The sequence below is a fragment of the Channa argus genome, chromosome 23, assembly GCF_033026475.1.
Source record: "Channa argus isolate prfri chromosome 23, Channa argus male v1.0, whole genome shotgun sequence".
In the NCBI taxonomy this organism is placed as follows: Eukaryota; Metazoa; Chordata; class Actinopteri; order Anabantiformes; family Channidae; genus Channa; species Channa argus.
This window is the reverse complement of record NC_090219.1, coordinates 9,770,450-9,795,545: the sequence shown is the minus strand read 5'-3', so window position 1 is coordinate 9,795,545 and position 25,096 is coordinate 9,770,450. Positions and strand designations below refer to the sequence as shown.

The 25,096-nt window shown below is 40.1% G+C and overlaps 1 protein-coding gene and 1 pseudogene across 3 annotated transcripts in view; one reads left to right on the top strand and one right to left on the bottom strand.

The window, feature by feature from the left end:
* The window catches only part of poc1b (POC1 centriolar protein B), a 39,151-nt gene that overhangs the window by 815 nt on the left and 13,240 nt on the right, over positions 1-25,096 (top strand). Inside the window, exons 2-11 of one of the 3 annotated variants that reach the window (XM_067493134.1) lie at positions 44-128; positions 2,394-2,565; positions 2,748-2,927; positions 3,010-3,117; positions 4,091-4,206; positions 4,590-4,723; positions 4,857-4,925; positions 5,039-5,191; positions 5,468-5,545; positions 7,700-7,784. In XM_067493134.1, coding sequence (XP_067349235.1) covers positions 44-128; positions 2,394-2,565; positions 2,748-2,927; positions 3,010-3,117; positions 4,091-4,206; positions 4,590-4,723; positions 4,857-4,925; positions 5,039-5,191; positions 5,468-5,545; positions 7,700-7,753 — 1,149 coding nt within the window. In that variant the 3' untranslated portion in view covers positions 7,754-7,784. Of the gene's footprint in view, positions 1-43; positions 129-2,393; positions 2,566-2,747; positions 2,928-3,009; positions 3,118-4,090; positions 4,207-4,589; positions 4,724-4,856; positions 4,926-5,038; positions 5,192-5,467; positions 5,546-7,699; positions 7,785-12,008; positions 12,183-25,096 lie in introns of those variants that run through there. The other 2 variants (XM_067493133.1, XM_067493131.1) reach the window with 2 other exon arrangements.
* LOC137108484 (piggyBac transposable element-derived protein 3-like) lies at positions 492-2,156 on the bottom strand (annotated as a pseudogene).

The following is a 25,096-nucleotide window of genomic DNA, read 5'->3' as shown; positions in this document are numbered from 1 at the left end:
TTGAATCTGGGTCGTGTTCCTGACTGGAAACCTTGTTTTGCAGGAGGATCCTACCCTAGAGAGACACTTCAGGGGCCATAAAGACGCTGTCACATGTGCAGACTTCAGTCCCAACCGCAAACAACTGGGTAAGAACTTCTCTTGCTTAACAAACTGATAGATGTTCTTCAGCAGTAGACAGATTTTTTTTTTTTGGTAATCGTACTTTATGCTCTTGGCTCTGATAAAATGATGGCCCAAAATCACTGTTTAAACATTCAGTTTCGTTATCTTAATTTTGCCCGAAAACAGACTTTTACATATTTCCTGCTAATAAACTAATATCCCACTACTCTCCCTGTTATCAAATATTGGCAGTTGTGCCCAGTTGTGCCTATAAGACCCAAGCTCTAATTTGATATGCATTTTTTATTTCTCTTTACTATTTGGGCTTATTAGAACTTCATAAGTATTAAAAACTAAGCATCACCTTTTGAAATGATGTAGTTTTAGAGAAAAATAATGTCCACTTATGTGGATACTAGGTCTGAATTAAAAAAAAAAGAGTCACCTTTGTGTAATTAAGTGCAAAACTCTTTATTTCTAAACATATGCCAACAAAATATCCAACATTAAAAAAAAAAAAAAAACGGGCAATGCCGTTTTCTGTAGGATCAGCTTGTAAGCACAAGAACACCTTGTAGGTCACACTACGCATTCGACTTCTCCCACCGCAGCCTGGTGCTCTGCAGCGTGCTGCGTTCTTCAGGCTGATCATCTCTGGGAGATGTGCATTTGCCCTCCTGCGGACTGAGACATGGGGCACTGCTGCCACTGGACGGTCTTTCACTTGTTTTGAATTGTTTTCTTCCTCTGACAGCTCTGAAGGGTCTGCATCGTCTTCTTGACCGTGATGCTGAGCCAAGAGGGTCCTAGCCACTTCCGTATGGAACTCAAGGAACTGCATGATGCTGTTCTTTGGTGTACCACATATTGTAAGGTTTTTGCAGTAGAGTAGCTGATCATGCGCATTGTCCATTTCTTAGTACGGGCGCTCATGCGATAGTAACTAATCATTCTATCAGCCAAGTCAACTCCACCCATCTTGAGGTTGTACTCACGGACTATGCTTGGTCGTGAGACAGCCACATATTGATTCAATTTCTTCTCCCAGCGCTGGCAGGTGTCTTCAGGCTGTGTACCATGAACAACAGACATCATTAGTACAGGTTTGTTGTCGTACCACTTGACAACGCAGAATTTTCCATCTTCAGTGGAAACCTCTCTCGATGTACCTCTTCCTGCTTTTTTCATGGCTTTCTCAGTGGGTAACTTCTGCACTGCTGCAGCGACTCGGTTCCTCATTACTGTACCAGTCGTGTATAGCTCCTTCTTCATCATTTGTTCTGCACCTTGAATGCTTGTGAGGAACCGGTCACAATACACTTTTGTGCCAGGACGCAGAATTCACACAGACGAGCCTTGACTAAGCTTCCCAAACCCAGACCCTCTGCTTCTTCGACCTGCTCAAGCAGTGCATCTCTATTTTGATACAGATCAAAGTCCAGCACAATGCCATCTGCTGTGGCAGAAACAAAGTTCTTTATGCCAACAGGGTTTGTGCTCACTGGGCTGTGGAATGGGGTCCTCATCACCACTACTCTCATTGTCACTGCTGCTTTGCTCTCGTGGTGGGGGTTGATAATCCGCATCTAGGATGGCATCATCATTGTCATACAAATCTTCCAAATCTGACTTGTCTCCATCAATTAGGTCGAGAAACTACAGTACTTTTTGCAAAGAATAACGCTCTGAAAATAAAATCATGAAAAAAATATATACATTTATGCATATATGTATTTATTTAACTGTTCATTTTTAAGAACGAGCTATGAACTGATTTACATCTGCAGAGTTTTGCTGACAAATTAACATTTTAACAATACTGAGTCCCTCAGTACACATGTGTACACCATGTTTAGCAGCATATTCTATCATCACTTTTACTTTTTTTCGCCAATTTTGCACATCATAACAAAATTACAACCCTTTTATGCATATCTCAACAAAAATGAGGCTTGAAATATGATTGGATTCCTTACCTTGTGGATGTTTGGGTCTGGAGCGCCCACTCGAACATTCTCTCCGCCATTTTTAATTTTATCTGTAGAGTGTTGTATGTTGCTGACACCACTAGAGGGCAGTGTGAATGTCCATATACGTGGCAAAGAGGTCTCAGTTAAGAAGAATGAACTACTATAGAAATATAACTTAAAATGTGTGATTTGGCTATGACTTAATACATTTTACATTACACAGTACACCATTTTATTCTCTAGCTGTAAATAGTATTGGCTAAGTTATCTCGTGCATTTCTGACCTAATTTTCTCATTTTATCTTTCCCTCTCTCAAGCCTCTGGCTCAGCGGATAAGAGCCTTATGATCTGGAATATGGCTCCAAAAGCAAGGGCTTTCCGCTTTGTTGGCCACCAAGATGTCATCACTGGCGTGCACTTTTCCCCTTCTGGCAACCTGGTGGCCTCTTCCTCAAAGGACAGAACTGTTCGACTGTGGACACCTTCTATGTAGGCATCCAGAGTTTACAATAATCCGAATCTATTAGAATATAGCAATATAAGTGTAAAACAAATTTTCTGAAATATATTTTAGTTTATGACCATGCTAGAAACTTCACTGTAACCCAGTAAACCTGCCATATTGTCAAAAATTGACACGTATGTACTGTATGTGTGTGTTGCTGTCACAGGAAAGGAGAGTCAACAGTGTTCAAAGCCCACACAGCTGCCGTGCGCAGTGTTGCCTTCTCCCACGATGGCCAAAGACTGGTGACGGCGTCTGATGACAAGTCGGTCAAAGTGTGGAGTGTTCACCGCCGGTGCTTCATCTACTGCCTCAATCAGCACACAAACTGGGTGCGCTGTGCTAGGTACTGTGCAGCACTCTGTCAACACATTTGTACATTATACATTTGCGGTTAGTCCTTTTTATTTGTATTTTTCTTGCTGCAGGTTTTCTCCAGATGGACGTCTCATAGCTTCCTGTGGGGATGACCACTGTGTTCGGCTGTGGGACACCTCGACAAAACACTGCATCAACTGTTTCTCTGACTGCAAGGGGTAAATCATAAAACAAGTCTTTTATTTGCTTTCATTTTGCGATGACTTTGTATTAACATATTTGCAACTACACTTTGAATTATTATTATTATTATTATTATCATTATTTTCTTTTAACTTTAAGTCAAATGTTTTTGACTTAAAGCACTATATCTGAAAATTGTCTTCCATTTTCCTGGATGCACTGTACGTAGGTACTGTACAGAATGTAGATTCTAATTTTGTACAAAAGACTAAAAAAACACTGAATAAATTTGTTTTAGTTTTGGAAAGAATTGACCTAATATGGAAAATAAATTTAGCATAGTCATTGGGGCTGTGTATTGTTAAAAAAATATAAGAATACTGATAGTTTCGATAAGAGAAATTTTTTGATACCGTTTTTCTAAAATCCAATTTAACATAAAGAAAATAATGTTCTCCTACAAATCTTTAGTTTTATTTTTGCACATACGCACTTTTCCACTGACATAATTCTTCATGAAGAAGTGTTTACTGCAGGACTGTTGGATTAGACTGCGTAGTTTGCCGAATGACATGTGGGGCTGGGAATTGTTTAACAGACATTTTCAATGCTGGAACCCACAGCAACATGCTCGAGTTGTCTACCAGTTCTCTAAACAATACATTTTAACAAAAAGATGCTGCAAATGTGTTTTTTTATTTTTCATCACCTTGATATTTTACACCAGACATTAAAACACACAAAACAGAATAAATTGAATTAATTAACGCCTCCTTATAGTATTCTGCCAACATATCAATGAATACAAATGTATTAATGCCAGACTTGAAGCGGGAACCTCTGGGCTACCAGATGGCTGATGTCCCCCCTGATGCAATTTGGTTAGTGCCATAAAAGTATTGAAGTTCGGTACCCAGCCCCTAGTAGTCATTGCTCTGTTCCTCCCACACACTGCACTCGACTGCTAACTGCATCAGCAACTCCACTGTGTGTTTTTTATCATTCCAGATCACCAACGTTTGTTGATTTCAACGCAAGCGGCACCTGCATGGCATCCTCAGGAGCTGACAGTACACTGAAAATCTGGGATTTACGGACCAACAAGCTGATTCAGCATTATCAAGGCATGCCAGAGCTATGTCAAGGCTATACTCTGATCAGCCGCACATTTTAAAGCACGTGGTGGAAAAAAAAACATGTAGTCCTTATCGACAGGACGTGCCGTCTTGCTGCGTATGGAGCTGTGTAGCTGACCCTAACCCACCAAAATAGTTGTGCCAAATTGGTGTATATCTAAAATTGTATTACCAGTATTTACAAACTATGGAAGATCCTGACTGTAATGGTATAGTATAGTTTTTAGTTATCAGCTAACTAATTAATCTAAGCATTATCCTGCAGAGTACTAAGATGTTTTTAGATGTTTCTCCAAAGTATTTGTTATCTTAGTGTGAATTGCTGGTATTGTGTTTGTTGTGTTGCTTATTTTGTGTACATTGTGCATCAGTTCACAGTGCAGGAATCAATAGCTTTTCCTTCCACCCATCCAACAACTATGTAATCAGTGGCTCCAGTGACAGCACTATTAAGATCCTGGACCTGCTGGAGGGACGGCTCATTTACACCCTCCATGGGCACAAGGTGATGCTACAGCAACGCTTACTTCACACACAGACGACTGACAGTTTAGGCAGTCTGAGCACTGGGATTCCAACTGTATTCTTTCCCGGGGTTGTTTCTTTATTCACTAACATTGATTACTTATTTTTTTCAGGGTGCTGTAATCACAGTAGCATTTTCCAGGGCTGGAGATCTCTTTGCTTCGGGTGGAGCTGATGGGCAGGTTGGTGTTTGTTGGAAACATACATACAATAACTCTCTGCTTCTCTGGTTGAGCTTTTACTTTCTCTGTAGCGCAGTTCTCATAGAAGTTGTCCTGGTCCTTCGATCACCTAGGTCCTGATGTGGAGGACAAACTTTGACACAAAATCTTACAAGGATGTCCTGCGACAACACAGCCAGAGGTCCACCCCTGATCCTTCACCTCACCTGAGTGACATCCATCCCAGAGGACGTCACCTTCACCACCCACAGCCCACAGCCATTCAGGTGGGTTCAGTGTGATTTACCTAATTTGTACAATTATTAAACCCTAATTCTTAATTTTGTGGCTATTAAAGACTGGAAATATGCTAAGAAGGGTTAGATCTTATCATAAATTCAGCTTTTCTGAAACGTATATTAAAAATGTACTGGATAGTAAACACTTCATACACCCACCATATGTATGACTGGGCTAGACCAGGAAAAATTAACAAGCAATCACAGCAACAAGTTTCCACCACATTCCACTATTGACCTAATGTGTTTTCTTTCTCTTCCCAGATCAATCCAACAGTCGCAGACACTCAGTCTACTGACCCACGTGTCATAGAGTTGGGCCAAGCTGTTCACAGCACCATGGTAAGCTGGCATAGGAGCTGTATAGTCAAACAGCCACATCCCAAATCGGGTTTCATTCACTTTACTGGGAAGGTGTTCTTAATTTCTTGATCACAAAAAAAAATACAGTGCATAAAGAAAGTATATTTAACTTTTTCCACGTTTTGTTATGTTACATCCTTCTAAAATGGATCAAATTCATTATTTTCCTCAAAAATCTACAAACAATACCCCAAAATGAGAACGGGAAAGAGGTTTGTTTGAAATCTTTGCAAATTCTTTATAAATAAAAAAAAAACAAAAACAAAGAAATCACATGTACATAAGTGTTCATGGCCTTTGCCATGACACTCAAAATTTCCACTGATCATCCTTGAGATGTTTCTACAACAGTCCACCTGTGGGAAATGGGGACAGGAATGTATCGAGCCAAAGATCTGGGGAAGGGTACAGAAAAATGTCTGCAGCATTGAAGGTCCAAATGAGCACAGTGGCCTCCATCATCCATAAATGGAAGAAGTTTGGAACCACCAGGGCTCCCGATACCATCCTTACAGTAAAGCATGGTGGCGGCAGCATCATGCTGTGGGGATGTTTTTCAGCGGCAGGAACTGGGAGACTAGTCTAGATGGAGGGAAAGATCAATGCAGCAATGTACAGAGACGTCGTTGATGAAAACCTGTTCCAGAGCATCTGGACCTCAGACTGGGGCAGTGGTTCATCTTTCAACAGAATGACCCTCAGCACACAGCCAAGATAACAAAGCAGTGGCTACATGTGATCTTTTTTATTTTTAATAACTTTGCAAACGTTTCAATTAGAAATCTTTCACATCGTCATTATGTGGTATTGTTTGTACAATTTTTGAGGAAAATGATGAATTAAATCCATTTTGGAATGAGGCTGTAACATAGCAAAATGTGGAAAAAGTTGAGTGTGAATACTTTCTGGATGCACTGTAAATTACAGTGGCATACAAGTTAAGTCTGTTCAGGGTAAAATGTGCTCCTAAAAGAACAAATAGAACGAGGACAATAGAAGAAATGACAATGATTCACATGGCAGGAAAAATGCTAACATATCAATAATTTACAACTGCAAAGCTGGACGAACACACATTAGGACTCAAAATTATGTTTCTTTCCCCTTAGAATCTGCTGTCCAGTAAGTAACATGTCTCCTGAAAGTGTTCAAATAGAAAACCGAGTTGTTTTAATTGAATGATTCGTTGATGTCATTTCTGTGCAAATCAAACCTCCGTGCTGTATACCTCAAGCTTCTAGTGGAATTGGGCACTTAATCCATCATTAAAGGTAAAACAAAAAGTTCCCAGCATCAGCAATGGGGTTTGTGTTAAACAGATGTGTGTAGAAATACTCTACTAAACATCCGTGCGTGCAAGTGGTCAACAGGTATTTTATTATGCCACTAAAATACAGAGTCCGGACTATTCAGCTGTTACTTATCATATTAAGGGAAGTACATTCTGCTTTTTGCAGGCTCTAACTAGAAGAGGTACCTTTTGAATATTTCTCTATTATTTATTTCTATTTCGGGTTAATGCCACGATGACCACAGGGTGGCAGTGCAGACCAGTCTTTGGTATTGCCACCACGCTGTAGCACTGAACAGTCTGTTGAGATCCTGTGCTGCCAGCAGGAAGCACTTTGCTGTCCACATGTCTTTGCATCATTATGTTCAGGAAACCTCTTCTCAAATCATGTCTTTCTCCAGCTGTGTACCCTAGAGTTGCGAATTTAAATGGAAAACTTAAAATACCCTGGATAAAGAGTGGCAAACTACTTGTTTTCCAACTATCCCGGGAGCTCGCCATCCCTGCCTTAGATGCATTCCAGTTCAGCAATTATGACTGATGGCAAATGCAAAGATTTATAGGCAAACTTAAAGTGTCCTCATTGAACGTTTGTCCCTGAAATGCTCGCCATCTATTGTCAAGTTCATGCTTTTATTCAGTTTTGACTTGTCAAAAGTGAACCAAACTGTTGACGACTGAGCGACCCTGTCAGAGCAGCAAGGAAATGTATTTCTTGCTTGAGGACATTTTCCCATTATATGCATATTGCACCAACTATTTCATCCGCACTCCACTATTGGTTATGGTCCAGCATCCCTGTGAATGCGTCCTCATGTTTTCCATATAATTCCTTTCTGTAGATTTTATTGTGGGTCTGGGCAAATGTGGATGGCAGAGCATTGACCTGGCTTTGAACTTGAGTAGAAGGTTCACATCACTTGCAAGGTAAAATCCTGTTTGTGAGTTTGTGCTACGGTATCTGCTTATTTCACAAATGCTGATCCTGGATAAAGGGGTGGAAGGAATGAGATTCAAACGTAGGTTGTAACGTACGGTCTTATTAGCAGTTATGAAAACAATGCCTACAGAGTCCCACATAACTTGCTTGTGGTTTCTGTGAACTATACCAGAGTTAGTGGAATTTGTTTCTGCTACAATTCTTCACTGTTATGGAAGTAGTTTTTCTAATTTTGCATGTAAGACATTGTCCCATTCTGACTACTCTGAATCCATCGCCTCCATTTTAAAGATGCATTCATCACAGCATCACAGAAAGATCCCTAGCATTGTCACTTAGGAGGATTAGCAGCCTGTCCCCTGTAGAGCTTCCCAGAGAAGCTACGGATATCTGCTGCCCTCTGCTGTTTTGAAAAAGAATAACAAGGCCTCAAATTATTAAGTTTGGGGAAACACAAAACAGTTGAACAAAAACAGTATCTACGTGTACAGTGGCGCTTAAACTTCAGAATTTGATCCCTTTCTACATATATATGATCAAAAACAGAATCACTTTCCATAAACCATATAAAGTGAAGCGAGTTTAAACAATGAGGCCAGAAATTGTATTTATTGATTTACTTTCTGTGGAAAATTATCCAGTCTTAAATAATTTAATATTCAATATATATTCAGTATTGAAAGTAGCATATAGTGATTCACTATTATTACATTTTTATCTCCAAACTCGTAAGTGTGGACATGGGAGCATGCTAATGTTTGTTAATGTATATTTACAAGCAGACAGATTCGACAAAGTGAAATGTTGACCTTTGGTGGTTGGACTCAGTCAATGCCCGTCTCCAATACTAAAGTATTACCCTTTAATGATCCTATCCTCTGATTTTTTTAAATTCAAACACTAAAGTTATGTTAAAGTTACTAAATTACACTTCCTATGGCAGCGGTAGTGATTCTTCTGTATCATGCTGCCTCCCTCCCTTGTCTCAATTTCTCCCTCATTGCCGTTGGTTGCCGAGCGAGAAGAAAGCCACGAATGGACCAAGCCACATGGAAGTTATTTAGAGTGAGGATGGTCGAGTCACATAAGAGGCTTTGGTTCAGGAGTTTCCTTAATACACCACTGAACAGTCATTCATGACTAGAAATATTGTGACGTTACTGTGGTACTGTGTAGATAAATGGGTAGAATTCTGTATCAGAGTTATGGATGACGACAAAGTCATTAGAGCCATTTCTCTATCATGTGTTGAGATCTCTGGCATTTTGACACACAGGAAGTTCAAGATCGACATCAGTTACTTGTTACAAACATGGAGAATAATTAGTTATTGAGCCGCTGATACCCATTGTAATGGAACAGACCTGAAATAGAGACACCCACAGAAACTAAAACTCCCTCAACAGAAAATTAAAGGAGCTGCATCACACTGCTCTTTTACAGTACTTTAATCACAAGCAATATCAAGCAGCTATAGTGCAGTATATACTGTGTGTGTGTGTGTGTCTGTGTAGGTAACTTGTAAATCGCTAAAGCGTCTGCTAAATAACAAAAAAATGTAAAATGGAAAACAGCAGGATGCTGGTTTGGCTTCTACTCTCCGCGTATCCTCTGCCTCTCATCGTCCTTCCCTGTGGGGCTGAGCTTGTCTTTGGTGCCTCTATGAACTGGCCGAGCATGCTTGAATGTAAATGCCTGTGAGATAGTGAGGAAAGGAATTCAGAGCCTTACTGAGAGAACAGGAATCCACGTGCCAGTGCCCAGGCCCTCTGGGGGTCCTGCCCTCAGAGCAGCCGCCTTAGCTCTAATAATAGACTAGTTGAAGTGTTGCCTGCCTGCTTAACTAACTAACTGACTGACTTGGTCCAGGCCTTGTGTCACACACATTCATCACATTAACATTAGTCCGGCCTTGCCGCAAATAGCAAAGTGAATGCTGGTCCTTCTCATGCTTCCTCACTTAGTGCTTTAGATATATGTGTTGCAAATTAAAAGTCGTTTCTTACTGTAGCCTGTGTTTCCATCTATGTGTTTGTAAGTGTTCCTGAGTACTTACTTTAGCAGTGTTAGCATATGTGTGTGAATTTGCAGAGAAATCTGTGTGTATTTGAAGTCTGTTAATGTGCATAACTGAGTCATTGAAAATTGCAGTGTGAGTGAGGGGTCATTCCTCTTTAAATCTGTTCAGGGCAGGGAGCCCCCAGTGCTACTCCTCCTGTCAGCTCTTATCAACTCATTTCCATTAGTGAGAAGCTCTCCTCTCCTTCCCTCTTTGCTCGTTTCCTCCTTCATCCACCATGGTTGATGTCTCCAGAGTGCTTTCCCTTTCCGCTCCGTGATGGTGTTTCCCCTCCATTGCCCTAATTTGTCCCGGCGTAGGCAGTAAAAGAGAGTGACGGGTTATGGGAGCCTGAGAGATGGGGAAGGAATGGGAGATGCAAATGTCCTGAGGTGGGTACGTGGGTGGCTGGATGGGGAGGTTCCTGAACATTGTATTACAGCTGCCATTAGTGACCTTTATGTCTTTAAGCTAGGTTGGCCTTCACTTATGACTAAAAATACACTCCTTTTTTTTTTTCTTTTGACTTAAGTGGCAGTAAATGTAATGTCAGTGCAGACAATGTTTTGCATGTGCTTTAGGGTCCGCATTTGAGGGGTTTTCTTGAAATCATAACTTTATTCCCTCTCTGTCTCCTTTTTTTTTTTTTTTTACAAACATAGGAACATACAAAAAAGTCTGCTAATAATAATATTAATATGCACCAAAAACCTTTTTTTTTTTAGTCGTGTATGGACACATGGGGACCCTCATGCATGACATCATTGTAAAAGCCAATACTACAGTGTGGGCTACACGAGGCTGCAACTGTCGGAAGTTGTTGTAAAGTAGGAAAAGACAAAACACAGTTCACTATGTTCACACAGCTTTTGACTTTTCTGTGGACAAGGAGCTGCCATCAGTAAGAATGTTATGACACTGATGTGGCATCAGCTCTGGCTTTGTCCCCTTCCAACCACTACTATCTCTTTCTGCATTTGCCCATAAGCTTTGCTGTGAGCTAGCAGCACCAGCAGGTGCCTTTGAATTGAGTGTTATCAGCAAACCCTGTGTCATAACTGAGCAGTGAGAGGCCACGGGTGGTGTCCTCAGCTTCTATTAACATTACAGAGATTTGAAAGACCCACCAGTAACCATCAAGTGACATAATCCATCCATGCCATCAGCCATAGTGTCCATCAGATACCGTCTGCGTGTCCTTGAGCATTGAACCACATTTGCCCATGCTTTGTGTTTGTCCTTCACTCTGCAAGCAATTTTCCTCAATGTTTTTATTACTAGCATAGTGACCCAAGCTACATTTCATTCAGGTCTCTGTGACATTGGCCCTAAATTAAATTTTCAAGTAGCTCAAAAGGTCATTGAAGAGCCTCCAGAAGGTATCCAAGCCACAGTAAATTAGTCTATTGCTTGCTGTTTTTGGGGCTACCTTTCCATCCGTAAGTCACCAAAGCTATTTTACCAAAAACTAACGAGGCAAATCCAGTGGTGTTAAGAGATTATAGCTGTGTTAAGTTGTGTGATTTGCGTGTCTCAAAATACAATGGTTGGTTGAGTCTTTCCTCTAGTTGAGTGGTAGCGGAGCAGGTGATGACGAAGAGCGTCAAACACTTTGCACTGAAGAGATCTCAACTGATCACTGAAACAAAGACTGCCGAGTCAGAAACGAGGACAGAAGACAGTTGTAAAATGTGTGTCTATAGTTAACCTGTCTTTATGTACCATCATTTTAAGTAGGATGGGCAAAACATTGGGACTAGCTCTAAATATTCAGAAAGACTTCACCACCCACTGTGGCCTCAGTAATACACACAGAGCACATTTTAACTTTTGACAGTTTCAACTTAAAACCTGAAATTTTAAATTTGTAAAAGTAGAACTCGTGGCAGAGCCGTCTGGGACCCAGCACACAAAAATAAAGGGTCAACTCTTCATCACATTTAAAGAACTTTTTAGCCAAACAAGACTCGCAGTTGAAGATCAGGTAGGAGTCAAGCATCTAGTTAAACTATAATTAACTATGATTTAGAATTCTACTGATAAAACAGTCTTTAAAGCTTTAGCAAATGTGTGCGTATAGATGTGTTTAAGGAGGGATTAGGTAGCAGAAGGTAAGATTTGGTTACATGGTCCATCTCTTGTGTCCCTGCAGACGTACGCCGTGATGTTGGTTGGGCCAGAGCAGGTGTCCTCTACTGACAGGGCTCCAGTCACAGACCTCTGTAGACGTGTTTCTTTTGAAGTTGTCGTTCCTTTCTTTCTATGAGAGTATTTGCATAATCTTGATCTTGTGTGTGTGTGTGTGTGGTAAATTCATTGTACTCTACCTGCATTTTTAATGACTCAATCAAAAGCATCCATGAACTATAAGGCAATTAATGTCGTCTTATTGCATAGTGTGTTTGTGTCTCCCTTTGACTGTACACAGAGAGCACCGCCCCCACCTCGCTACAACTTCGTGTGTATGGGAAGTAAAGGGTATTGGATGACCCGGAGGTTTAGGTAACCACATTTAAGTGCTGTAGAGGAGAACACGCTTGACAAGACATGACGGAAATGAGCCAAAGATAGTAACAACTCCGGGGGGGAGCAGGATGGTTCACTTTCCACCAGGACGCGGGCTCCCAGAGGCTGAATACCACAGTCACGCTCATACGCATACCCACACACCAACCCTGTGAGAAGCACAGTCATTCACCCTATATCTGTTCATATACTGATGGTATTAATTTTGGCTCTTACTTTCAGACTCAGAACATACTCACTCTTATGTTGACCTTATCTGATCACCATGTACAGTATCCGCTACAGCAAACTGCCATTATGCGATTTTTGGTAACAATATTAAACCAGTGGACTGAGAATCCGTGTCCAACTCCAGCTCTGTAGGTTTTAACCTCATTGTTAGCAAGAAAGTTAACAAACCAAGCTGACCTTCAGCTGTTGGCCAGCGTAGCACAAATTTGGGAGGATTCTCTTTTCAGATTTCTGTCCCCATCTCACCTCTCTTACCATTTCTGTTTCTCCCATTTTCCTTGTCTTGTATAACTCTTGTCTTTTTATCTCAGCTTTATAAGAATAAGGTGTAATGCTGTTTGGCTTTTTTTTTTTTCTTGCTCCTCAGCAATATAGAATCAGGAGCATTCAAATACTGATTGTTCTCTGTTTTGATAATTATATATGCAGGAAATCCACCGATAATGGAAGTATTTATGTCCTTACCTCTAGAAAAATAACTGCATTAGTCATTTTTAAATTTCGCTGGAACAGCTGGTCGAATAGACAAATTACGTCTTAATTGTTCAAGTAATTTGTCAAGTAAAAGTGACAATTATTGCCAGTTCTCATTTGATTTTAAGTTGGCAATAAGTCCTCCAACCTAAACAATCATGCATATTCATATATGGTATGACCCACAGAAGCAAACACTGGATTACCACCGTACCAACGTGAGTTTGGTTAGGTAGAGGCCCTACATTGGTACTGTAGATTTAGAAATAAATAAAAAATTCTCCCTAATGATACACAACATATATAACAGATGTAGGGCTTGATTTCCAGTCAACTATGTGACAGTTCATCATCAAATGTGATGCTCCTGGTGCTGAACCTATAATTATATTCGACAGTCCTTGACAAACAGTATGTTTGACGTTTGGACCGTTGGGCAGAGAGTTAAAAAGGTGTTCTCTCACGTTATCTTGGACTTCCAAGTTGTAAGAGCGACGCATCTTATAACCTAAAATAAATTGGGATTTTTATGAAAAATGCAGTTGACTAATGTATCACTTGAGGCAACCCTGTCTGAACCAAACTTAGTATAGTGTTTTAGAGTCCTCAAAGACGCCGGTGTCCCTGAAGCCTTTTTCCACACTGTTTTGTACTGAATGAGTATTTGAAAAGAAAGTGAGATGTGACTGACTGGCTGTTTTGTAAATGTAAAATGAAGATAGAACGTAGGTCGGTGACTGCAGATGTTAGTAATTGTTTGCTTTAATGTCCAGTCCTGTTCGGGCATAAACCTGTATGACAAAGCCATGTAATGTCATGTGATGCCTGCGGTTCTTGTCTGGTGTTTCCTTCCATTTTTGTCACTCCAACGGCTTCCCTCCGTGCATTTCACATTCACCATCCTTCCGCGTCCGACCAACCCCCAGCCCTCTGAATGTGCTCTCTCAAGGATGCAACTTGTATCCTGAGGGGGCCTCTACTGGGAATGTGCTGACAATTGGTCCATGCAGGAGGCTAAAAATAGCCAGCTCGGCCTATTACAGGTACTAGGGACGCCTGAAAGGCAAGTGATGATGTGTTGAATGTTCCTTTCTCTGCTTGCCGTTATCCCTGCACTAAGAAAATGGGGAGGGGCTTGGGTGAAAGATGAAGACAGATGTTTGAGGAGACACGAAACTTGTTTTATGTGGTTGTCGTTTTGTTGTAAGATCCTGGGAAGAGGAGAGAAGGAGAAAAAGACAAGCGAAAGCAAAGGGCATCATCCAACCTTACTTAATGAATCTGTGCTTTCCTTACACAATGTTAGAAATAAGCCCCAGTGAAACCATTCACACAAAATGTTTATTATACATATACATACTTTTTATTGGGAGATTTCTAAGTGACTTATAACTAGCATGCTCTGGGGTGACTTGGAGTTCAGTGTCTTACCCAAGGACACTTTGACATGTGGCCAGGGGGAGCTGGGGGACCAACCACTGATCTTGTGGTTTGTGGACGACTGCTTTACAAATTTAAGCCAAAATCCCCCGATTTATATGGTGCTTTATGAAGAAAAAACAAAGATGACCATGAGTCTTGAACTCAGCGTAGCTTCAGTTTTCTCATCTGATGAAAGACCTTTCGAAAGAAATTAATAAATAAAAAGTTGTTTTTTTTTTTTTTGCTAACTAGCAACTCTTCAAAAGAGAAACACTGTGTCATATTATGAGAAAATATTTGCCACATTAAACTAAACAACGCATTTATAGATTTCTCCAGTTGGCAAAACATGTAATTGGCGCCACATGTCTCTTCTTCACCCAAACCTTTGATCACTTTTTTTTCACTGTTAGCAGCCAAATTCAAGCTGCTTTCCGCTGCGTTTGTTTGAGAATTAGTCACAGTTAGTTGTACTGCGATTAACAAACAGTTGTACACAGATGATCTGAAATTAGCTGAAAATGTCGTTGATATTGTTTTAAACTATTATATTCAGTGAATTTAAGTTTGATTGTTGTAAAGGATCCACTAACTGTGTATGTGGCGATAACAGCCTTCCTTAATATGTGTCTGTGTTGCTCACTGATGCTATTTTCTCTCTGAGTGGAGGCAGAGAGGATATGGCCAGATGAACCGCGTAGGCAGATCAGACGCTTCAAGGCTCTGCTGCTGGCCGGGCTTATTTCTGTACAGTTCATCTAGCCTTGCCGAGAAACAAATTATTGATTTTTATGTACATTTTTTTTTTCTTTTCATAAAAGGGCTTTCTTTTTTCAACCCATCAAGAAGCATCTACCTGCAGACCTCGAACAATTAGAGCAAAGGTTAGCTAAGACAGAACTGTACAGTACTTTTTTATTTTTTTCCAATATTATTTTTAGCTTTGTGGTGAGCTGAGACTAGTGTAAGGTGGAAGCACTGTTCCATTTTCAGCTCTATGTCTTCATGTTGTTTGGACGGCTCTATAGATTAAACTGACTAAGCTTGTTACAGAACACCAACAAAATCATATTTTATGAGCCGTGAAAACGTGTTTGTTTTTTTTTTTTTTTTTTTTTTTTTTAGTTTTTGTGCCTTTTAGAACCTGTCAGTGCCTTTGCTGTTGTTGCAGACACATCTTTGTACATGTGAATCCTCATACTTGTGTCTACAAACTCATACATGTGTCAGTGAGAGGAGGATTAGAGGTAAGGGATACAAAAGCAAATCCATTTCCTGTCAGTGCAAAAGCAACAGGGGCATGGTTTCTGTCTGGAGGTGCAGCTGTAACCCAACACTGCCAGGTTAAATCCCATCTCCGCTCATTGCTGCCCCTCTCCTCTTAAGCTCATAGTCCACCTGTTAGGAAGTCATTCATCTCGCTGTTCCCCAGAGAGGGATAACTGGATCCCCCACCTCTGGCCACAGCCGCCCTGATGCATGGCTTTAATGGGCTTTTACTGTTTGATATATCCAATTTCTTCCTGCTTCATTTCCAAATCTAATCTACTGCTCTTTATATCTCTTTACTCTGTCTGTTCATGACATTCTCTCTTACTTCATTTTGTCTTTTGTGCTTATTCTCTACATCCTTTCCCATGTTGAACCCTGCAATAGGATATGTTTCTCTTCTCTCAGCTATAAATAAGACTTACATTTTTCAGCCTACAGTCCATTCTGTGTATATATTTCTTTCTTTTTTTTCCTGTAAAGTGAGTTTCAGTTTGTAAAGGAACAGACTTTTATTGCACACCGAAACCTCAAAAACTACAGACTAATGCCCGAGAGTCTTTCAGGATCCATGACATTCTAACGGTATCCCAAAATGTAAATGATAAATATGCTTAATCTTCACAGTCGTGGCAGCCAAAAATGCAGGGTTGTCCAGAAATGCAGATAATCCTAATTTAATATTTGCTACAGCGCCGTCCAATAACGTCTGGCTACACGCTGTGTTGCCCAGACAGAGACATGCAAGCACATATTCCTGGGTGGGTCATGAACACAGCCTTACATTAACCAGCTACCAGTTTCTAGCTCATTGACCTTCTAAAGCCTTGAATTTGAAGCAGCGTCTCACGCGGACAATTGCATTCTCACACACGCCCCCTCTGGAAAAAGTCAGAGGAATGTCCGAATTCCAGTGCATGTGTGAAAGGGGCTTAAGAGGAAGATCAGCGCTAGCTTTAGAGCTTCCATTGTTTTATACTGGCCCAAATAGCAAGACGCAGTGGGGTTATTCTGAATGGCCAATGAGTTTCCCACAGGTGCTTTTGGTATTAGCCTAGGTACTAAAGCTGATTAGTAGGCATTTGTGTGGCAAAGCAGCTTCATCCAATCTTCCTTGTTGATATCCATCTGTTTGGTTGGTTTCTTGCGAGAGCCGTCGCCTTGTAGGATAATATTCCTGTATAGTATATTTTCATTGAGTGTACATATTCAAAACCTTTCTGAGGTTTTTGTGCATTTTCTTTTTTCTTTTTTTTACTTGTTCTTTTTGTGTGTGTGTGTGTGTGTGTGTGTGTGTGTGTGTGTGTGTGTGTTCACAGCTGTCATGTCTGCTGTTTGTCCACCTTCTCACTCTTTCTCTCCCTATAATTACTTTATCGGTTGAGTGTTCACTGGACAGGTGTTCTTTACCAGCAGGTTGGCTTTCTCAGATGTAAAAGGATGTGACTCATTCTTATGTTTGGATATGTGTCAGGATTTCAAGATTAACATCCTGCTGTCCTACATACACTTAAAGGCCCCATATGTCAATGCATTGCTTTCTTCAACTCAAATCCTGATTGTATTTGAGTTGCATCTTGCCTAAATATTGAAATACATTATTTACAGTGCTGATAAGCAACACATATACTCTTTAACCGCTCATCTGAATTCAACAAGTTGTAAAACTTTTTAAAATGCATGAAGCTTATACAATAATTGTCCTTCCAATCTTCTTAGGGTTTCCTCTGTAATCTGCTACGTATTAATGGGCCACTGTTTGTTGTTAACACGGTTGTTTAAATATTAATTCCATATAGCTGGGCCTCATTATGTAACTGCCATTCACAACAACCTGCCTGTGTTAGTTGGCTGCTTCTTATAACATAGCTCACACATGAATTTTGTGCTGCTTGGAGAATGTTCTCAATTAATGAAAGTTAGGTTTCAACTTTGTGGAATGGTTACACTTTGCTTTAAGTGCTTTAAGCAAATGAAAAAGCATTTTGTGCATAGCATAAAAAAAAAACTTGATTGTTTATGAATTATTGGCAATGTCTAAGACATCTTTCGTGTCTTTTTTTTTTTTTTCTTTTTAAATGAAAAAAAGACAAGAATGAGATTATTACTCTGGGAGGTAAAGTTCTCCCCTCTAGTTGTAAATTGCTGTATGTCATCTTTTTTTTGTCTGACCCCTTTTTATATGTCAAATTTACTAGGTCCATAGACAAAATATAATTAAGCTGTAAATGCCATTTTGTTATGGATTGACCAGCTGTAAGCACATAAAGTCCGACATTACCAGCTGCTATTTTTGTTACACTACACAGGCATCTAGATGGTTGATGCTAACTAACATTTGTGCATGAAATGCGGTGATGCTTCTTTTGCCTGTATAATCCATTTAACAAGAAGCTTTATTAGTCATCACTAAGTGTCCTCACTGCTTATGTCCTTATTTTTACATATTCGTGTGACAATGGAATTTGTGTTTTGCATTTAGAAATACATGCTCTACTTTATAGGATTCATCCCTTCTCATGCGTCATGTTAATGCAAACATTACATTATCCTCTCTTAAAACACCTTCATGGTTTTTGCATTTGCATATGCATTTTGTGGGTACAGCAGTTGGCAGACACTAAATTATTATTCTGGAATTGGCACTGATCGTCATAAGGTGTAGCTAACAAGTATTAATTTCATGGCTTAAAGTATGACCTTTGTGTTGTTTTCGAAATGAATTTTATTTCCAACAATGCCCACAGCAGCATTAAAGCAACAGTGAAATACTCCCAGTACATGTCCATCAGTCTGCAACCTGGATTATCTTTATCCTCTGTATTTTGTACTGTTGTTGTCCAAAAATGATTTCAAATAAATGAACCAGATACACTTCTCCCATGAGTGTAATATAAAATATTAAAATGTTTAGTGTTTTAAAAAGGTTTAAATTACCAAAACTTTTACACTTGTGATGCATCTCTTCTTTCCTCAAATAATTCTTTTAGTTTCACTTCATTAATATGTCGATGCTGTTTTAAAAATAGCTTGCATTTTATATAGTATGGAGGAAAAAAATTGTTATTGCTATGACCGGCGATGGTTCCCTACATGACTATGTCCACACGCAACCTTTGTGCTGCCAGTCCCCTTGTGACCAGCTATATTTGAACACTTGAGCACTAATGAAGAAGTCACCCATTTATTTCCCTCCGTACAGTTGGTTATTCTTAGGAAGTCCCTTCGCCGCTGTGATGAATTAGCTGCGCAACTTCAAAAGCCTTGGTCTGAACTGCCAGCGATGGCAGTTAGCTGCTTCCAGTTAGTAAACCTTTTATACTGTCACATAATTTTAAGCAAATCATTTACTTATTGCCTTAGATTGTTTGAACTTAACAACAAAAAAAAAAACATTCTTGAGTTTGTGCAATGAACTATCCCGATACAATTTAAAGAGATTACGTACTACTGAGTAACATTTTCTTGCATTGTCAACTGCTGAGCTATGCATAGAAAGCGGGGACAATTTTTTATTTATTTATTTTTTGACCAGCTTTGCAAAATACAATTGCTGATTTCTGGTTTTGGCAAAATGTAAAGCACAAAGTATGCAGGCGTACCAGTTTGCAGAGCAGACCTTCAGAGAAATGAATCAAAAACGAATGCCTAAATGTTGTTCCATATCCCAGTTAAAGAATGATTTCCTTTTTATATAGTTTTATTTTTTTTATACCTGTAATATATATTCTTGTGTTCCGTTATCTTACTCTGTAAATGGTTTGCACTTAAATAGCACTTTTCGACATGTGACTGAAACAACCGGGGATCGAACCAACAACTGCGCCACCGTTGCAGTCGATTGTGAATCCCTTTTGTAATATAAAAAAATAAATCAACCCTTTGCATTACATATTTTACAACAACCCTAACTTACAAAGTATACGTAGACTGAAATGTTTATGGTGGTTCCACGTTTTTTTTCCAGTGTCCATTGTACACTGCTGTTTGGTACCTGTTGTTCTCAGAAAATCTGTCTTGCTTCTCCTGAATCCTGTCGTTTGATGAGTAAGGTCTTAGCAGCAGATGTCAGCTTGACTTTGCTCTTTCAGTCGGGGTCTAATCTGTCTGCTGCATGGGTTCATCCATGACACCATCAGCTTGGAAACTATGTAAAAGCCAAAAAAAAAAAGCATTTATTTAAACTGACTAGCACAGAGAAAGATATTCGGTGCCAGAATAGGCCCAAAGTCATAGCAGGCAGTGGGAGACGGGGGTTTGCCCCATTCCATGGATGCATTTCCTATTTTATTCAGCTGAATGTACAGTTCATTACTTGCCACTGCTTCGATGCACGATCAACATACACTATATTACACAAAGCCAAGGCTGTTTCTAATGTTAATAGAATGCACATATAACCAGACACACAACAACAGAAACCCCTGCTTGTTTCTCTCTCTGATAGAGAGCTGAGAGACAGCTTGGTGCTGTATGACCCACGATGACAAACCGCCTGTGGATGCCAGAGACTGGGGCAGCTCTCTCTACTCCCTCCTGCCTGTACTGTGAAGGGCAGAGGAACAGCATGACCTCTAACTCCATGCTGCTTCAACTGCCTGTCAAGCAGCCTAGAACCCCCCCCCCCGCCCCTTCAGTTCTCCCATTCCATGATGCTACACAATGATGGCAGTGCTCACTCCTTCCTCTCTGAGGGCCTCTTTAACCCAATCAGCTGGTCTTTCTAGCTATTCATTTAGCCACCTGTTATCAGTGTTGGCCACAGGTTGGCATTTTGAAGGGGGGGGCTAGATTGTGTTGGAGTTGTCCTTGAATTTTTCAGTTCTTTTCAGTTTGCAAACTCAATATGACACTTTCAACCACAATGCAGAATATGAACATAGCTTTTCAATTAATTGCCACCACAGGATAAACTATTAGACTTTCATCTAGTGTTGCTTGTGCATAAGTAAAGTAGAACAGACTAATTACTAACAGCGCTAATTAATTCAGGCTACCTTCTGAACATAGCATTTGTACAAGTGCCTGTGTGAGCAGGGTGGTAAACCTAATTTGTCAAAATGATCAGAAGGCCTCATTCACTGCTGTGCAGTGCGTGGACTGTATGCTTGCTGGTCAGTTTATCTCAAAGTCCTATAGTATACAGCAGCTAAAAGTTTTATATATCACACAGAAATAGAATATAATGCCAGCCTTTGTATGTATGAGTGTTTTTTTAAGCTGGAGTTCGTTTTTTTTTTTTTTACATAGATTGCATGTTACTATATTTCAACATGTCCTGAAGTACTTACGCCTCACATTTTCATGATACAGGCTGCTACCTTTGCATGTCAAGTTTGCATCCACAAAGTACTTACAGCTGGGTGAGGTCAATGAACCATAAAATTTCTTCCCTCCTGCTGCCTTATTTCATAGCCATGGATTTTGATTTTAGTCGGCATGTGCATGTGTGGGTTGGAATGTCCATTAAAATGTTAATAATGTGGATAAATCTTATTAAGGGGGTTTTAAAATGGGCTAATCCCATACAAAGCCACAATAATGCTCACTCACTTCCTCGCTGCAAGGTTTCACATCCACTTCAGACTTTGGTGGGAAAGAGATGGGATATGAGAGGCTGAATGTCTCAGTGAAAGCCTGATTTTCTCTCTAACAAGAGACTTTCATCAGGAAATCTCTCTTGTGATGTCCGTCCATTTAAAGAGTGCTGTACTAGGTGGTGGTGGTATTTTTTTTATTTACATATGCATGAGTTCAAAGTCAGGCTGAACATTGGAAAGACCATGATAATCAGCACAGAACTCAAGCTTACCAGGAAATTTAAAGAATATACTGTTATTAATCATAGGTCACGCAGAGACGTTGCAGCTCTCTGACTATTGTTTTACTTTGTTGCTATGACAACAACCAAACAACAGCTATAGATTGCAAACATTGTATTTTTGTGTCTCTGATTAGTCAGGATCATTATACGTAGATGATTAGAGTTACTGTGGGGCCCAGCCAGGGAATCTGATATCATGTAGAGTCCCTGGCATTTGGCACCTAACAGAGACAAAACAGACAGAATCGTAGAAGAATATAAGAGGAAGTATAAAGCGTCTGCCTAATGACTAAAATGTAAATGTAGTAGAAGAGAAGGGGGATTGATAAAATAATAGGAACCACAGTTGTGGACTGGCTGCAGAGAGGTCACTCTTAGATCTTATCCACATGTGCAACATTGATGGAATCTACCCTCTAATACATTAGCTATGTTTCGTGTTTAAGTGGCCGCGACAGTAAACATCCTACAGAAATGTCCTTCAGCGAAACGGCGGTTATTACAGGGGTTCCGCTGTTCTGCTTTTGACGGTGACCTCTGATGTCTGTGGTGCACAATCCCAACCAGAGATTTCCCCATTCAAAATTCCTGTGTACGCACAGAATATTGAAACTGAGATTAACAGCCAAGGAGAATGAGAAGGTTTGTATGTGTGCATTAAAATTGCACAACGAACAGCTTAATGTTCACAGTTATTCTGGTGCAGCAGAAAGATGCAAATACTCATCATTTATAGACTGTGTTCAGTTGCTCTGGCTCCTGGATTTATAAAGCATTAAACAAAGAGGTTTCCCAGCGCTACCAGAGGTTAGTCTGAGAAACCTATTGGAGACAGAGGCAATTCTTCAAGGTCATGATAACAGGTGAGGGTAAATATGGGGGGCGGGGAAATGAGCTTTGGGTAAATATATTAAACAGTGGCTCTGTATCTGAGTGAGTTACAGCCTAATCAGGAAAACACACTTCTGTCACCTCAACATACTTTTTATTTCAGTTTGTTTTTATTTTCATGGCTTGTTCGAAACAAGACCTAGCAGATCTATTTATCTCGTCTACTGTAACATCAAGTTTTCGTTTGGCACAGAATCTTCAATGGGCTTTTGCTGTCATTATCATTCTAATTGACAATGTTTGCTCCGTTATCTTGTCGTAAAGACAGATGGAACAGCACCCAGAGGGTATTTGGTGTTAATGATCACCAGGGTGTGTGTCAGGTCCGTCACACTAAATCAATCCTCTCTAAATCAACTCGATTTATTAATGGATCGTGAACTGTGGAGGACTCTTTAAGATTACATTCTAACCCCCAATGACTTTTGAAAGTCAACAGTTCTGGTTATCAGACTTGTGTTATGTGTTTATTTTTGTTCGGTTTACATCAGCAAAGGCTTCTCATGATCACTAGTTCCAAATGTTTCAGTGCTTTGTAGAAGGTCAGTCATTTTTCATTGAACACATCTAATCGTGTTTCTTTTATTAAACTATAGTTTTACTAAGACCATTAACTCCCATTAGTTTCTGGTCTAACTAGAAGCTAGAAAAGCTGCACACAGGGACAGTAGGACTAATTAATAGACTAACCAATGGAAATTAAAGCTCTTGACTTTGACAATGTAAATGGTAGTTAGTTGAGCCGCGTTGGCTTTAGCTTTGGTCCTAATCATGTCCCCTTTTCGTTGGGGTCCTAAATTTGTAGAGACTTAAGTATTGGGGTAGCATGACTGTTTGTGTCTTTAAGTAGGAAAGAGACTTGCATGTGGCAAGTCTTTAAATTTAGCCATTTACATTTTGTTCTCCACAGCCTGCTGTGAGAAATATTAGGGTAGTTTGTGCTTTTAAGAAGCATGTTTTCTATAAACGAAAAGGCTATTCCACCGGTGGGCAGTTAAAAGTGAGTTGTATTGTGGAGCTCTTTGGCATTACAATATGAATTTGCCTGGATAACAGAGGTTTGGTCTGTTGCCATTGTTGTCATGGTTCGCTCACAGTTGGCCTTTTCAAGTAAGCTGATTTCTCGACTGTCTTGTAAATTAGAAAGCTTGTGTTCCATAGTTTTGGTAATTAGCGAAACCTGATTCCCTGATGCTTCGAGGACAGCGCTAAATCTACCTGCAATTTATATGCGTAACCAGGTTTCTTATCTGCTTTTTACGAGAATGCATGTGCATCACAAAAGGCTGAGAATGGAGTCGAGTGGATGGATGAATGGGGGAAAAAAAAGCCACGCCCCCTCATTTTCAAGTCACGTCCTTGTTTAGGCTCTGAAGCAGCTTAAATGAGTCTAAATCATTTCGTAAAGTTTAGACAGTTTGCTTTGCTGTGATCACAACTGTGTCTGTCTGCTTCTCTTTCCCTCTTTCCACTGTCACCGTGCTCCAACAGATTTACAGACACCATGTTACTTGACTGCTTATAAAGTGCTTTTATCCAAAGTGCGTTACAATGTTTCCTCATGTTCACCTTTTTTGTTGTTGTTGTTGTTTGTTGTTGATGACAGCAGCCGCCATTCAAGGTGCTTCCCTGAGGGTCAGGACAAAGTTACGGTTTACCCAAGCATCTGTGTACGTAGACACTGGCAGTGAACTGGGAACTGGGTAGAAGACAAAAGATGGGTTTTGGTTAGCCTGCTAGCTAGTTGGTTCAAAGTGGCTGTTAGGACTGGACTTTCCTCCGTAGGTGGCATGTTAATTACCACAGCTCCACAATAAAAGAAATATTTAATGATCAAGTGAGAAATAAATGCTAAGCACATGAGCTGCAGAAGGCCATCATAATCAAATACCCACCACAAGGGAGGGCTGGAACATAACCTCCTCAGAGGCCAGATTTAATTTCCGGCCCCTTGTTGGTCTGGTAATATCATGTTAATAGCTTCCTGTTCTCATTCGTTTTAGCCGCAGTGCCACACATGCTTGCTTATTTCTGCCACAGTCGGCTCGTCTAACCTCACTGTTTCATGGCAGACTTGGTTTCAGCACAGACGTGTACACATGCACACAAACACACCCATAACATGTCTCTGATGTATTCACTTACAGGATTAGATTACGTTGTTAAATTGTTTGGGGAAAAGAAGCAAAAGTTTTTCTCCCTTTATATAATTAATTATATTATACTTTAACAGGAACGAGTATCATATCATCTACATGCTCATGTGAAAGCTATTAGAAAGTGTTGCTCCAGAGTATTTGTATATTCCCCAAGATAAATTAAGGAGTCTGTTGTGATTACCACACAGATTATAACTACTGTAATAAAACTCTGTAAAAATATATTTTTTTACAAATAAAGCAGCGTGTGTGTGATGGGGTTCTGTTCTGTGAGACTGGGCTACTGTGACCTTAGAATTGTGTACTTTCTAGTACATCCTTAACATGGCAGCATCACTGATTTTCATGGCAACTGCAGAAGGTTGAACCTTTGGGTCCCGTGACAGTGACTCATCTTTGGTATGATGTTATTATATAAGCGGGTGAAGTGACCTCTTAGAACGT